At 43.5% G+C, this 15,581-nt stretch overlaps 1 protein-coding gene across 1 annotated transcript; it reads left to right on the forward strand.

Annotated features, from left to right (window-relative positions):
- The first annotated feature begins 1,047 nt into the window (after positions 1 to 1,047).
- LOC311125835 (sodium/potassium-transporting ATPase subunit alpha-1) lies at positions 1,048 to 15,087 on the forward strand. The gene is made up of 22 exons (XM_084199867.1): positions 1,048 to 1,247; positions 6,994 to 7,110; positions 7,337 to 7,396; positions 8,219 to 8,422; positions 8,572 to 8,685; positions 8,776 to 8,910; positions 9,009 to 9,126; positions 9,402 to 9,670; positions 9,788 to 10,096; positions 10,598 to 10,732; positions 10,890 to 11,082; positions 11,233 to 11,408; positions 11,502 to 11,638; positions 11,789 to 11,939; positions 12,108 to 12,276; positions 12,363 to 12,517; positions 12,613 to 12,736; positions 13,432 to 13,577; positions 13,696 to 13,826; positions 13,920 to 14,021; positions 14,239 to 14,330; positions 14,831 to 15,087. The coding sequence occupies exons 1-22, from the start codon at positions 1,236 to 1,238 to the stop codon at positions 14,857 to 14,859; spliced, it is 3,078 nt and encodes a 1,025-aa protein (XP_084055993.1). The 5' UTR covers positions 1,048 to 1,235; the 3' UTR covers positions 14,860 to 15,087.
- The last annotated feature ends 494 nt before the right edge of the window (positions 15,088 to 15,581 follow it).

The following is a 15,581-nucleotide window of genomic DNA, read 5'->3' on the forward strand; positions in this document are numbered from 1 at the left end:
CAGTGTCTGAGTGAATGTGTTTTCATTAGAGTTTGTATGTAATGCTAATTATTTTTAAAAATGTAGATTGTCTTATTGTAGGGTGAAGCCAAAGGGAAAGGTTGATATTTGGGTGGACAATAAAAATGTGTTCTTCTATTCTATTCTACCTCACACAAGTAGAATGCTACACTAATTACAGTGAGCTATAGATATGTGGTTGAATCTGCCTCTGTCCGGTTCTGCCGTGAAATACCTGGGCCTGTATCCACAAAGCAACTCAGACTAGGAGTGCCGATCTAGGATCTGTCCATATAATATTATTCACTATGATCTAAAAGGTTAACTGATCCTAGATTAGCACTCCTACTGGAGTCCGAACTGAAGGGTGAAGTTAAGACATAAAACAGGACCTTGAGACGGGGTTAATGGTTATGATGCCACAGTTAAAGAGTTAATAATTTGTAGATGCAACAACCTGCCATCTTCCAGGCTTCCATTACTCTTCTGACAAGGTCACATTGTCCACGAAGTGTTCATGACAGGGTCAGGAGGGAAGTTTACATCCTCCGGGGTTTAACGGCCTGGTTCGTTCTAGTTTAAACTTCCTAAAGACCAGTGATGGAGTTTAAATTGAAATGATCGCTTTCCATAAATGAGGTTAAAATAAGTTGAATGAAGGGAGAGAGAGCGATTGAGAGAGAAAGAGTGAGTGAGTATGTGTGCGTGTGTTTAAATAATGTTCATTCTTAAATCTATGGGGAAATTAAGAGAAAAGGGACAAACAAAAAATGTAGAGATATTCTTAAAGAGGATTGAGGATAGGCTAGTACCCATTATGAATAGGAGTGGTGAGAGATATTGACAGAGATTTCATCCTGATATGAATAAGCCTGCACAGAAGAAAACAAGTGACTTTCCTTCAGAAATATTTGAAGTTACAGAGACTAAAGTCCATTGTCACGCCATGGATTCAATCGTACTTTATGAAGGCCGATAATCGTAAAACGTTCAATAATGGGGACTCCGCCCCTCCATTCTATGTTACCATGGCAAAAAGTGCAGACGTCACGATCGAAAGAACACTGTATATAAGTATTGGACGTTTTAATGAGACGGGGAGCTTGGATGCGTGTCCGGGAGGAGTGACACGTGTGGATAAGGGCACATCCTGGGGCAATACATTTTTCAAATCGTTTTAAGTAAATTGGGATTTGATTGTTCAATACGTTTTTTTCCTCCACAAAACTGCAAACATGGGACGTGGAGTAAGTGCGCTTTTTCTTTCCATCTTCACATTCCAGCTCCTCCATGAAATTCTACTGTAGCCTAATTTACGCTATTCTTAATTGTAGGCTACTAAAGTGGTATGGAGTTTTTATTATTATAATACAGGGGGTTGTTGAAAACAAAACGAAGTTGTTTTCAAATTATCACATGTACGTAGATGGCCGCATTTTTTCAAAATGCCTGCGATGGGAAAGTGACTTCCGCATTTTGTAGGCTGAACAAAAGTTGCTTTCATACAGTGTCTTGATCGAGTGTCAATTAGGGTTAAAAACGTGTTCTTTTTACATTGATACTGAAGATCCACAGGTTGGTTAGGTTGGATCTAGTCGCCATTGAGAAAAGCTTGTAAACTCTGCGATGATAGAATTGGCGGTTTAAGAGAAGTTTGAAGATTGATACAATGTTTCTTTTCATCGAAGTAAACAGCCACAAAGGTGGCTACAAATGTAGCGTGGCCTGTTTAAATTCGAGTTGCGGGAAGTGGGGTCAGACATGCTATCTTGTGACTTGTTACTTTGAGATACACGGTCATCCAGAGCCTGTAGCACACTTCTAAATAGAAGTGGTCTTTGTTTCAATGAGTCTTTCATAGTGACTTGTAACCCGCTTGACTGAATTGTATGTTAATCAATGAGAAATATGTAATATTCAGATTCCTAATCAATTGGTTAAATGTAGTTGCGACTGTAGGTTATTGCGAAAGTCTCTGTTTTGAATAATAACCGTAGTCCAGCCTACTGTCACAATATCATTCATGCGCCAAAGTTCTTTTTCATGGTCGTTGAACGAATGTAGTTGTTTATTTTTATGTAGCTAGCCTACGTTGGAATAAGTCACCGTGGCTGCTTAAAGGGATAGTTCTGGATTTTTAGCACGAAGTCCTCATCTACTTTCCCAGAGTCGGATGAACTCGTGGATACCATTTTTATGTCTGCGTTCAGTTTGAAGGAAATTGCTAGCGTTAGCGCAATGACTTGAAGTCTATGGGAACACGCGAACACTAGTTAGCATTGGCTCACGAAACTACCTCTAACTTTCGTAATACTGGACGCAGAGACCTAACAATGGTATCCACGACGTCATCTGACTCTGGGGGGGGGGGAAATAGCGAACTGTCCCTTCATAACATTTGAGCTCCTACAAAATCTCTTAAAAAATAAAAATAAAGTATTCCTCCTGAAGGCTACATGGTCGCATAAGGATTTGGCATATGGTTGTGTATGACATTTCTTGTGTAGCCTAGCCTACAGTCTGTGAATGTTAACTTTTCAGAAAGATAGGCCTACAAAGTGTATTTGGGAATACCTACATCAACTACAGCCCCCTTATTTATTAATGAAAGCGATTGCTTTAAAAAAAATGTTTGTATTAAATTTGATACAAATCGGTCCAAGACAAATCAAATCACCCAGTTGCTCCAATGATGTTCAATACACTATATATTTTTTTGTATATTCCTCTCTCTTGAAGGCAATATAGTTTTTGTCATCACACCTGTCAAAATAACTACCTGCAATTTATGGTGATGGAAAATGTATCAATTATTGGAGTGATTTTTATTTTTTATAAATGTTTTTTTTATTATTTAGTAGTTTTTTACAGCTACCTGTGACTCCTATATTTGGGTACTGTATTGACTACTGTATGGCAGACTGGTGGGATATCGGGGAGGGTAATCGCATCATATAAAAGGCTCGCCACTCCCTGCTGGGCAACTGATTATACAGGCACAGTGTTCAATTATGCATTCACAGCTACAGTAAGAGAGGGGTGGCTAGAGAGACAGATTTGTTTTATGATGTGAATGCAGAGCAGCAAACCTCCAAGTGTTGTTTTTGATTCTTTCCCTGTATGGTGGTGAACACTCTGAGCCCACCCCTTCTCTCCGGTCCAGTACACGCGCAATAGGCACAGATGCTTGAACAGCCGGACTAATGATTTCCAGGAGTCCACAGAGAGGCATGAGAGAGGGGGGAGTGAGGGGTACAGGGAGAGAATGAGGGTGGTATAGGGATGGAGGGAGCAAGGGGTGGTAAGAGAGTGGTGAGGTATTTGGAAGGAAGGGAGACTGCTGTGAAGATGGGAGGCACCAGTTGCTGCATTGTCATCATTCATAGGTTCCAGTTCAGAGGGGAGCTGGCTGAATTTTTCTGAACTGATTGAGTGGAGTAAAAATGCAGCTTTATTCTCACTTTTCTGTAATGAAATGGAAAAGCAAGAGGCATGATGGGATACAACTGCTTACTGTCAACAAATTGGAACGCACAAAAGTTCCTTCCCAAAATTGAATACTATGGCTATTGTTTCCATCTCTCAAAATAAACTGTGATGATCTGAAAACAAGGCCGTTTTCCTGTAACGTTATTAGGGGGCATTCTTTCTTTGTTTTTCCACTTATTTTCTCGAACATTTTTCATCAAGGGGGGGGGGGGGGGTCATTGTTTTAAAAATTCCACCACTGAGTGCGATGGAAAGTGGCTTGTGGAAAATCTCCACTGTAAACAAATGAGGTCTAGAATATGTCCAAAACAAGGCCTTTTTATTTGGCGGTGTAATTGGGGACTTCTTTATTTCTCTCCGGTGTTCCACCTCTGAGCTGCTATCAGGTTGTGGCCTCAGCTGATCATTCATTCCCCCCAGGGGTCCACTGTGGAACCAAGAGACCTGCGATCTCTCGCTCCCTAGCGCTCTTCTTATTTTTGGTTGCTCATCCTCTCTCTCCTCTATTTTGCGCTCTCTCTTTCTCTCTCCCCTGAGGATTTAACATTCTTTCCGCTCAACGGTCACTATGTATTAGGCATCCCTTTTGTCACACGCCACCCCATCTCTGTGACAGTCTCTCTCTCTCTGCGTGCGCGCGCTCCGGTTTAGCTTAGCTGCCTAAACAATATGGAGAGTATTACACGTTCAGTTTCCTCCACGGTAATTTCTATTGTTCCAACTGCCGAGGAATTTAAAAAAAATACTTTTGTTAAAAACATTTTTCACATAGGCCTACTCACAATCGGCATTTCGCAATAGCCACGTGCGTTCTGTTCTAACCTACATTTCACAACGCAATCGAGGAAGTTGCATCCCATTGATTTGTATTATGCTTTTAACTGTGGTTCCTGGGGTCTTAAGGAGAAACACTGGCATTCACCATCTTTTGTTCTGTTTGGGAACAGTGACTCTTCCAGAGGACGTGGTGGGAGTTTTAAACATGTTTCTTGTGAATAAATGTACTTTTTCTAAACTGAAGAGGGAGAGAAAAGGGGGAGGAGAGTAACACGTGACTCTGTCCATTCAGATATCTGAGAGGTGTGGTTATGTCGCCTGTAGCAACGGGGCAAAGTCCCAGGGTGAGGAGGAGCCAATATGCTTGAGTGAGCAGCTTTTGTATTTGGCACACGTACAGGAACAGAACCAGGAATGGTGTTCACAGGAATTCGACCCTGGCTGTAAAATATGCACCCGTTCGACCGTCTCTTATGAACTTTTGTTGAGCTGGCGGTGGTGTTGTTTTAGCGTAAAAGTGAGAGGCCCCTCGTCTCACTGAGGCTCTGTTCTATAATAATAATATGTCTATCGCCGTTGTTTTTATGAGGACGGTTGTCGTTCTTTCAAACTGGTTCGTTCTGTCCTCTTTGAAAGGGAAGTCTTGCCGGCTTCACCCCCTTCTCCACCCACCCTACGTACTTTCTCTCTCTTTCACACACCGTTCTTTTTTTTTTCTCTCCCTGACTTATTACTCACTCACTCCCATATGCAACGTTAATGAGAACAACGACTACGCAGTTGAATATACTACCCTAAACTATGGGGAAAATGGCATGCAGACCCAAGGCCTGTTTACCACAGTGGTGTTGCTCCCACTCCCAGATCAAATCATTACAGTAATCCCACGTAAGAATGCGGTAAGACTGGTATCTTAAGTGTTTTGCTAACAGGGTCTGAATAAATTCTGTGACTGTACAGTTTGTGTCCAGAATAAAGTCACTCTAAAGATATTTCTCTGCCCCGTTTTTCATCCTAAACAGAGGTACAAAGCCTCATTGTTCTCAGGCTTGTAGCGGGACAACTGTTGTGTTTGCGTGATCGGTATTGTGAGAGATTCAACACCATTGCTGAAATCCACGCTTCTTTCCTGTTTTCAGTGCAGTAGCCTCCTGTTAAGTTTGAAAGACAGCTGAGTAATACTTTCAAAGCAGCAGCCTCGCTTCATTGTGGTAATAACTGATCTGTACAATATTGGGAAAGTAAAAGGGATATTTCTAAATAGTATTAGTAGGAAGGGGGGGGGGGGTGCTTTTCCAAGAAGGGCAAGTCAATGTGCCTGTCAACTAATAGAAAGACCACAGGGGACTGCGACAACAGATTCCTTGAGGGGGCCCGGAAGACGCCAGCAGGACTTGTCGTTCCACCTCTACCCTTTAGTGTTCCAACAGCAAAAAAAAACTAGTAGGACCCCTTATGTTGGATTCAGTTGTAACCAAACAAAGTTTGATAATCAGTCATGCCCCTGTGACTTGGGGATCACATTCTGAACCAGGAACTGTCTTCCTTACAGTCAAGCAGCTTTTGTGTAACCCCATAGGGTCAAATCAAGAAAAGCATGTAGAGCTCTTTCCTCCACAGCCAAAACACTTCTGAACACCAGTATAACCTGAATAATTTATGATCGCTAACTGCCTGACCGATGTTTATCTGGTACTGTGCATTATCCTGTTGCCGCACCTGGCTGGTACAGTGTCACAACGCCCTCCCCTTTTCAGTTGTCTAGCCGACGAGCATTCTTCAACAGGTCTTTGTCCTCTTCCGCAAAAGTGACAGGTTGATAATGGAGAAAGGGAAGAGTGAATGAACAATGTGTTGTTTGCAGAAGGTGAGGCGCCAGGGTTATTTTGGACTTTCACAATGAGATGACTCCAGAAGAAAGTTCTGTGTGTACTCAAGACAACAGAGCCAATGGTGTGCATCTTTTCCCCTATGGAGAGTTCATTTTACCCCTATTCTGGACAAGGTATTGTGACATAGAGCCTAATAGTCTGACATTCCCGGATTACAGTGGAATATGTTGAAATTACCCTCAGCCCCACCCCTCCCACAGGTCTTCTTATTGATGCAGTTGAGCAAAGTGACATTCTGTGACCATGATTGTTCATTAAGCATTCCTCATGATCTTCAGACAGATGCCATTTTAAAACGTCTGACTTTCTTCTGCTGAGTAGTGAAAGTAATTGGGCTATCTATCACAGGTCATAGACGCTAAAAGGTGAAAGCCTACCAGGTGATAGTTGTGGCCATTGTCCCTTTGGACTATCTTTGCACCTGTTGCACCATACCTGTCTAGGTCACGTTTGTTTTGTAAATGTTAACTGGGGTTACGTTCAGTAGAACAATGCTACGTCAATATCCCACAAGTCGTTGGGTGACTTCTGGTAAGTCATTTGTAAACAAAGTAGCATTTTATCCTTTATTCAAATGTGTGAGTCTCTCATATTGACTCAATGAGTTATCTTTCAAGAGTGGGCCCCCAGACTTGGGTTTTATGCATGCCTCTGAAGCACTATGGAAAACTATACATTACTATGAAAACTGATTCTGCATCAGTGGCTTTAGCATGAGTTGATTTTATTTTCTCATGCAGAGCTCTAAATGGCCTCTTTCTACCTTTTTGTTTGTATTATATACATATTTTTTGATGTTCTCTCCTAACAATCTCTTCTCGCCCTCTCTCTGTAGGAAGGACGGGAACAGTATGAGCTGGCGGCGACCTCTGAGCAGGGAGGCAAGAAGAAGAATGCCAAGGCCATGAAGAAGGAGAGGGACATGGATGAGTTGAAAAAGGAAGTTGATCTGGTGAGTCGGCTTCTCTCACTTTCATCATGTCTTTCAGGAACTGAGTCTTGGTAACTCATGTGTTGGTGTCAAGATTGGAGACGCACGTAATGTACTGTATGTTTATCTTGATAGCAATCTTGAGTAAACATGAAAACCTTGGCGTTAAGTGTCCGAACGCATTCAGAGTGCAGAGGTTCAGTGCAATACGATTGTCAGTGACATGTTCCTAATCTCCGTCCAATAGGATGACCATAAACTGACCCTGGATGAGCTCAACCGCAAATACGGCACCGACCTTAGTAGGGTAAGTCTGGCGCTTCACTCATTACTCATTTTCATTTCAGTTGACGATTCATTCATCTCCCCTGCACTGTTTTCTGTTAACAAATGAGTTGCTTATCGACCAATTCAGCTCGGTTCTCCTCAATTCGTATAGTTTCAATTATTAATTGAAAAGTTCTGCTCAAGTTATGGGTTTCGGACTCTTGGGATCTCTTCCAATTGTTAACCCCCTTCTTCCACGGTTTATCATAGAATTGGACGTGAAAAACATCCAAGGCGATCAGAGGGGAGGCAATACTATCCCCCTTTTACATCCATGCAAATGAACTCTTGAATAGTAGCTTACCGCCTCCAAACTTGGTAGCACAGCTTAGCAGCCGAGCGGTCCTTTTGAATAATTCACAAGCAGCAGGCTCGTAACACCTCAGCCCAGATTTAGGATGCGCTCAAACCCAGCAGAGGAGATGGCCCTGTTTTCATTGTTTGCAGCGAGTTGCCTGGCAACTGCCAGCACCTCGACTCTCTCCAGAGCCCCATTGACTTGTTTCTCTGTTCTCTGCCTTATGTGAAATTAGAGTTATGACTTGGCCCTGTAGTGTCTGTCTACCACTGAGAGATATTATTGTTGACAATTTGATTCCTCTCCTTTATCATGTGGCACAAAAGAGAATCTCAAGAAGGGGGGGCTAGATATGCCTGACTATAGCAAGGGTCAATAATGGTATCACCTTAAAAGATTGGGTGGGAGGGGAGCACCCATTCCTTTAAAATAAAGTCATCCTACAGCATCCTAATTTGAGGCCTCAACATGTAACGTAACACAAACAATGTTGTTTTTCCTCAGGGGTTATCCAGTGCTAAGGCTGCCGAGAACCTTGCCCGTGATGGCCCCAATTCCCTGACCCCTCCTCCCACTACCCCTGAGTGGGTGAAGTTCTGCAAGCAGATGTTTGGCGGGTTCTCCATGCTGCTGTGGACTGGCGCTCTCCTCTGCTTCCTGGCCTACGGAATCCAGGCAGCCATGGAGGATGAGCCGGCCAATGATAACGTAAGAATCTAAGATGAAGAATGTTGATTTTAATTGACATTGATGGAATTGGAAGCAGATGATGCTTGGGTTTTGTAGAACTTTTGTACTGGTGTTTGTGTGGGGAGTTTACTTAATTTTAACACGTTCTGCATCTTTGTCCCACACAGTTGTACCTGGGTGTTGTACTCTCTGCTGTCGTTATTGTCACTGGATGTTTCTCCTACTACCAAGAGGCCAAGAGCTCAAAGATCATGGACTCCTTCAAGAACCTGGTCCCACAGGTACTACCTGTTTTTAGAAACACTTATGTTTACGTATTTTTTTCTTATTGTTAAATCTAAAGATGAATCTTGTTATCCTCTGCCTTGTAGCAAGCCCTGGTTGTCCGTGACGGTGAGAAGATGAACATCAACGCTCAACAAGTGGTGGTTGGAGATCTGGTGGAGGTGAAAGGTGGAGACAGGATTCCCGCTGATTTGCGAATCATCTCTGCCAGCGGCTGCAAAGTGGGTACTTTAAAATCCCCTTGCTTCAAATACGTCACATTCCGCCCACGTCTGTGCCATTCATTATTGTATTAATCTTATTCTCTCTCCCCACTCAGGTGGACAACTCCTCCCTCACTGGTGAATCTGAGCCCCAGACACGTACTCCGGATTTCTCCAATGACAACCCCTTGGAGACGAGGAACATTGCCTTCTTCTCTACCAACTGTGTTGAAGGTACTTTAACAGAGCAGAGTTGCTCAGATGAGAAACAAACCTAATAAAATGTTTTCTTCCCAGGGACTACAGTTGAAAATTAGCTATCTAGCTACATATGGTGCAAGGGCATGTTGTACATGGTCCCTGACAAATAAATAAAAGAAAACAAACCATGACTGGGCCAGCTTTGATGAAGTCCTGTAGCTGTATACAGAATTTCAACTATTTCTGAGGTTGAATTACTGTCAGCTGTGCTGTTCAACAGTAGTAAATATGATTGTTATTTCCTGCAGGAACTGCCAGAGGTATTGTCATCAACACTGGTGACCGCACTGTTATGGGTCGTATTGCTACCCTCGCCTCTGGCCTGGAAGTCGGACGTACCCCAATCTCCATTGAAATTGAGCACTTCATCCACATAATCACTGGTGTGGCCGTCTTCCTGGGCATGTCTTTCTTCGTCCTGTCCCTCATCCTTGGATACTCTTGGCTGGAGGCTGTCATCTTCCTCATCGGAATCATTGTCGCTAACGTGCCTGAGGGTCTCCTGGCCACTGTAACTGTGAGTACTGTCTTTCGGGAGTGCTTTTTTCAAACACTTCACATATGGCTCCAAAAACCAGTACATTGCCAATTTTATTTGACAGTCATGTTAAGTGACTTTTGCCTTTCTCTGTAGGTGTGTCTAACTCTGACTGCCAAGCGTATGGCCAAGAAGAACTGCCTTGTGAAGAATCTTGAAGCTGTGGAGACCCTGGGCTCCACTTCCACCATTTGCTCTGACAAGACCGGAACCCTGACCCAGAACAGAATGACCGTGGCTCACATGTGGTTCGACAACCAGATCCATGAGGCTGACACCACAGAGAACCAGAGCGGTACCTCCTTCGACAGGAGCTCTGCCACCTGGGCTGCCCTGGCTAGAGTCGCTGGCCTGTGTAACCGTGCCGTCTTCCTGGCAGAACAGAGCGGTATTCCTATCCTTAAAGTGAGTCTTTTTTTAATGTTCCATTTCCCCAGAGTGAATTGACAACAGTATACACATGGAGCTATCGAAAGGAGTTCATCATGTAAAGCTGCTGAAAAGGCACAACAGGGTTGTCTTTCACCTTATGTAATTCCTCCCCTGTCCCTTGGGTCCCCCGTGTCGCCTGAGTGCCTCGTATCGCCTCAGCCCTTGCAATCCCCTGGAATATAACCTCTCATTTCCACTCTCCGTTAATCATCTCGCCTTGGACTAGCTGTGATTATCACACTTAATTCCACCCCTTGCTTTCAGTTTCTCTTTGTCACCGTCTGTCTTCTTCTACCAGGCTCAATCTACAAAGATGTCCTTCTTATAAAATCTGTTTAAATTGATGGAGAGCGTTTTAATGTCTTGGGGCATGGAAGGATACTTCGGGTCCTCGGAGGTGCTAGTGTGTGAAAGAGAGTGTGCACCAGCAGCATACCACGTCCCTTCATCTTCCTACTTGTTTCCCCCTCGCAGAGAGATGTGGCTGGTGATGCCTCAGAGTCTGCCCTGCTGAAGTGTATCGAGCTGTGCTGTGGGTCTGTGCAAGGCATGAGAGACCAGTACACCAAGGTCGCTGAGATCCCATTCAACTCCACCAACAAATATCAGGTAGGTCAATGGCAGGGTAGCAACCTGCCACACTAAATAAGGATATATGTTTCACTGTAAGTCTTTCACCCTTCCTTTTGGCAAAGAGATCAAAATGGTTATCCCTATTCTGGTAATCTGTTTTTAAAATGGCTGCCCCTATAATTGTATCCCTTAGCTCTCCGTTCACCTAAACAAGAATGAGGGTGAGTCCAAGCACCTGCTGGTGATGAAGGGAGCCCCTGAGAGGATCCTGGACCGCTGCTCCACCATTTTGATCCAGGGCAAAGAACAGCCTCTGGATGATGAGTTGAAAGACTCTTTCCAGAACGCCTACATGGAACTGGGTGGTCTGGGAGAGCGAGTGCTGGGTAATAGTCATTGATTTCAGTCATCACTAGTCAATACTACTGTATTTTTTGTTATTCCATCTGTGTTGTGAAATGATCCAATGTGAGCTGTACAATTGTGCTTTTGCTCCTTTTTTCAATTCACATTTTTACCATTTTGTATCCTTCTAGGTTTCTGTCATTTCCAGCTCCCTGATGACCAGTTTGCTGAGGGCTTCCAGTTTGACTGTGAAGAGGTGAACTTCCCAACTGAGAATCTGTGCTTCGTTGGCCTAATGTCCATGATTGACCCTCCCCGTGCTGCTGTGCCTGACGCTGTGGGCAAGTGCAGGAGTGCTGGAATCAAGGTATGGTAATGTAATACGTGACACAAGACTCTTCAGTCAATACACATAGCAGCCACTGTGATCAGACCACTCCTCTTCCCTTCCTTCCCTTAGGTTATCATGGTCACTGGTGATCATCCCATCACTGCTAAGGCCATTGCCAAGGGTGTGGGCATCATCTCTGAAGGAAACGAGACTGTTGAGGACATCGCTGCTCGTCTGAACATTCCAGTCAACGAAGTTGACCCCAGGTAATACAAAAAAAGTATTTAAGTTCTGTTGTTGGAAAGTTTCGCAACATTTTTCCGTTTTGAAGGCCTTCTCATGAGCTCTTGTAGACATTATAGAAATGTCTTCATTTCAATGGGATTTCCCATAAATAAAGGGTCAATTCTTCTCAGGGATGCCAAGGCCTGTGTGGTCCATGGCGGTGACCTCAAGGACCTGAGCGCTGAACAGTTGGACGACATCCTCAAATATCACACAGAGATTGTGTTTGCCAGAACCTCTCCTCAGCAGAAGCTTATTATCGTGGAGGGCTGCCAGCGCCAGGTAATATTCAGCTCAACTTAAAGACACTAGGCCTATCTCACAAGAGAAGTAAACAGAGTGAATGTAGCGTAGATAAATTCCTTTAAAATTACAAATGTGTTTACCAGTTTTCTCTCTCTAGACTCCTGTCTCTCCTTAGACTCAAACACCTTTCCTCCTTATCAACAGGGCGCTATTGTGGCTGTGACAGGTGACGGTGTGAACGATTCTCCTGCTCTGAAGAAGGCTGACATCGGTGTTGCTATGGGTATCTCTGGATCGGATGTCTCCAAGCAGGCTGCCGACATGATCCTCCTAGATGACAACTTTGCCTCCATCGTGACTGGTGTCGAAGAAGGTAGACGCAGCATTTCAGTGGATTTAGAATTTTTGGGGTTCCGTCTATTATGCATTATTTTCACTAACGTTATGTACCTTTCCTAGGTCGTCTGATCTTTGACAACTTGAAGAAGTCCATCGCCTACACCCTGACCAGTAACATTCCAGAAATCACACCCTTCCTCTTCTTCATCATCGCCAACATTCCACTGCCCCTAGGAACCGTCACCATCCTCTGTATCGACTTGGGAACTGACATGGTGAGGATTTTGTAAATTTTTAAGAATTTTTTTTCTAATTCTTTGTTTACCGTTCTGCTTTATTCTAATTCTTAAAATCCTCCTCAACTTTCCAGGTCCCCGCTATCTCTCTGGCCTACGAAGCTGCCGAGAGCGACATCATGAAGAGACAGCCCAGAAACTCCAAAACAGACAAACTGGTGAACGAAAGACTTATCAGCATAGCCTATGGTCAAATCGGTAAGACCCCTTTTCACAAAGCCTGACTTGCGCAAAACAAAGTATTTTCATTCTTAGATGAACATCTCATACACCTCAAAGTGGATTATAGACTCTTTAAGTTGACTGGGTGTTTTTGGGATTAGCTGGGAGTGGGGTATGCGTCAGAAATCGCCTCCCTGGTGATAAGAGAAGGGGTCTCTGAGTGATGATGGGATGTCTCTGGCTCAAAGAGTTTCCCACTTTGCTGATGGAGACAAAAATAGGTTTAACTCAGAGGTTTCCATGTGAGCAGGACTTTCCTTAAGAGGAAACACTGATATGGACAGCATTCACATACTGCTGTTGCATCATATCATGGGTCGCGAACGTCTCCCACCAATGTGATACTCCTTGGTAATCACTGTAGTGTTGGGCCAGTAACTGAAAGGTCGCTGGTTCGAATACCTGAGCCGACAGGGTGAAAAACCTCTCGACGTACCCTTGAGCGAGGCAGTTAACCCTAATTAGCTCTAGGGGCGCCGTACTACTATGGCTGACCCTGTAAAACATCACATTCTACTGCACCTATCCGGTGTATCTGACAATCAATTATTTAATTATTTATGGAGATTGGTGCAACATGGAAAAACCAACAGACAGAATGACATACAAATGCAAAATCAGAATCTGATACAAATGCACCCATCTGATCCTGTCTCCCCATCTCTCCACAGGTATGATCCAGGCCTTGGCTGGGTTCTTCACATACTTTGTGATCCTTGCTGAGAACGGGTTCTTACCCTCCAGACTGCTAGGTATCCGTGTGGACTGGGACAACAAATTTTGCAACGACCTGGAGGATAGCTATGGCCAGCAGTGGGTGAGTATGCAGACAACAATGTGGTTTTCACAAGCCTAGTTGATTGGTCTGATTTTCTAGATGATTAGCTGACTGTTTTGACTGTTTCTCCCTCTGTTGCTGACTTTCTTTCCCTCAGACTTATGAACAGAGAAAGATTGTGGAGTTCACCTGCCACACAGCATTCTTCGCCAGTATCGTGGTTGTACAGTGGGCCGACTTGATCATCTGTAAGACCAGGAGGAACTCAGTCTTCCAACAGGGAATGAGGTGAGTTCAGTGGCCATTTTGAAGAGCATCGGCTGTTGTTCGTTTTTGTTGTCAAAGAAAGGACGATTTAAATGCTGCTTCTGTCCACCTCAGGAACAAGATTCTCATCTTTGGCCTGTTTGAGGAGACAGCCCTGGCCGCCTTCCTGTCCTACTGTCCTGGAATGGGAATCGCTCTCAGAATGTACCCACTCAAGTAAGTAAAGACCCTACAGTTGGGTACACTTCATCTCTTTTTGTTTTTTTTGTACAACCAAAAACAATTTTTCCAATAAAGACTAAACCCTAGGACTTCTATTAAGCTTATCTATGTGTTGCTTAAAATACTAACATCTGTTCTTGGTGTATTCCGGTCTGGAGTCATTTCTGATCTGTTATTTTTGTTTTATGTTGTGTTTTTCTTTTCTCCTTAGACCCAGCTGGTGGTTCTGCGCCTTCCCATACTCTCTCCTCATCTTTATTTATGATGAAATCCGAAAACTGATCATCCGACGCAGCCCAGGAGGTGAGGCTAAATCCCTTTAGTTATTACTGTGACTATCTGCCGTACTTGTTCATACAAGTCCTAAGGTCCTCAGTTTGGCTCTCAAAACCACAAGCTTTTCCCTTGTTCTCAGGAAGATAGTAAGGCTGCATATTTAGGTAGCCTATCTGGCAAACAAGCAAAGTCTAAATCTTTAAGCAGCAGCTTAATTTTCCGATGCACTAGTCAGTGCAAGACAGTGGACACGGACAAGTTTGGGAGTCTAATCCACTCCAGTGACAATTGCTGACGTAAAAAGGGCTTTATAAAATGCATTTGGTGTGATTTAAACCGGTATGCTATCAGAGACGAAGTTGATGTTAAAGATGTCGGTCACTTGACTATCTTCCTCAGTGATCATCTGAACCACACACTGATAGTTAACATGATCATTGTTTATGTACGATATAGCCTTCCTTAGTCCACCTGTTTGACAGAGGTAATTGATCTCTAAATCCTGTTTTCTATCTTCTCTGTTTTAGGTTGGGTGGAGAGGGAGACGTACTACTAGAAAGCATCCAGTTTGCATCGCTCAAGTTCTTGCATGGTTGTCTTGCTGCTCGGAATTTTAAGTTCTGTAAAATTTGGATGTGTTTTTATATAGGGAATGCTTGATACTAAAACCCTGAGATCGCAATGATGAACCAAGACATTGACATTGTGTGCCTTGTTTCTGGAACAGGACCAATTTTATACATGTTTTTAACAGTAATATAAATAAACTTTCAGTCAGTTCCCACTTTGGTGTCAATGGTTTGTGTGTGTGTGCTTGCACGTTTCCTTGTACTTTTTTTTTTTGGCACAGCAGAGCTCAGTGTAACTTGGAGACTTGCCAGAATAAGCACAGCATCAACAGATCTTCAGGTCATTATTTTCCTATCCTTCCTGGAGATTCTCTCCACTTCCTCACTCAGTTTAAACCATGAGCACTGCTTTCATTATGGAGTCAACTAACACTGCTAGTTGTTCACTCATTGTAGTACTGTATGTAGACCATATTTCATGTCACCTTTTGACCCATTCACATCACACTTTGTTATCCATCTACTGCCTGACATTAAACACTATCTACACACACTAGCAAGCCTGTGTCAGAGCAACCTTCATCCATCTTATGGGAACAAACTTCTATCAGTAGCACAAGGCAAGCCTTATCAACTGGCAGCACTTGAGTATTAAAACCCTGCTGATAACATTCTTGTGGCTTAATATGTACAGTGAGGGGAAAAAAGT

Source organism: Coregonus lavaretus (genome assembly GCF_964263955.1).
Source record: "Coregonus lavaretus genome assembly, contig: HAP1_SCAFFOLD_533, whole genome shotgun sequence".
Classification (NCBI taxonomy): Eukaryota; Metazoa; Chordata; class Actinopteri; order Salmoniformes; family Salmonidae; genus Coregonus; species Coregonus lavaretus.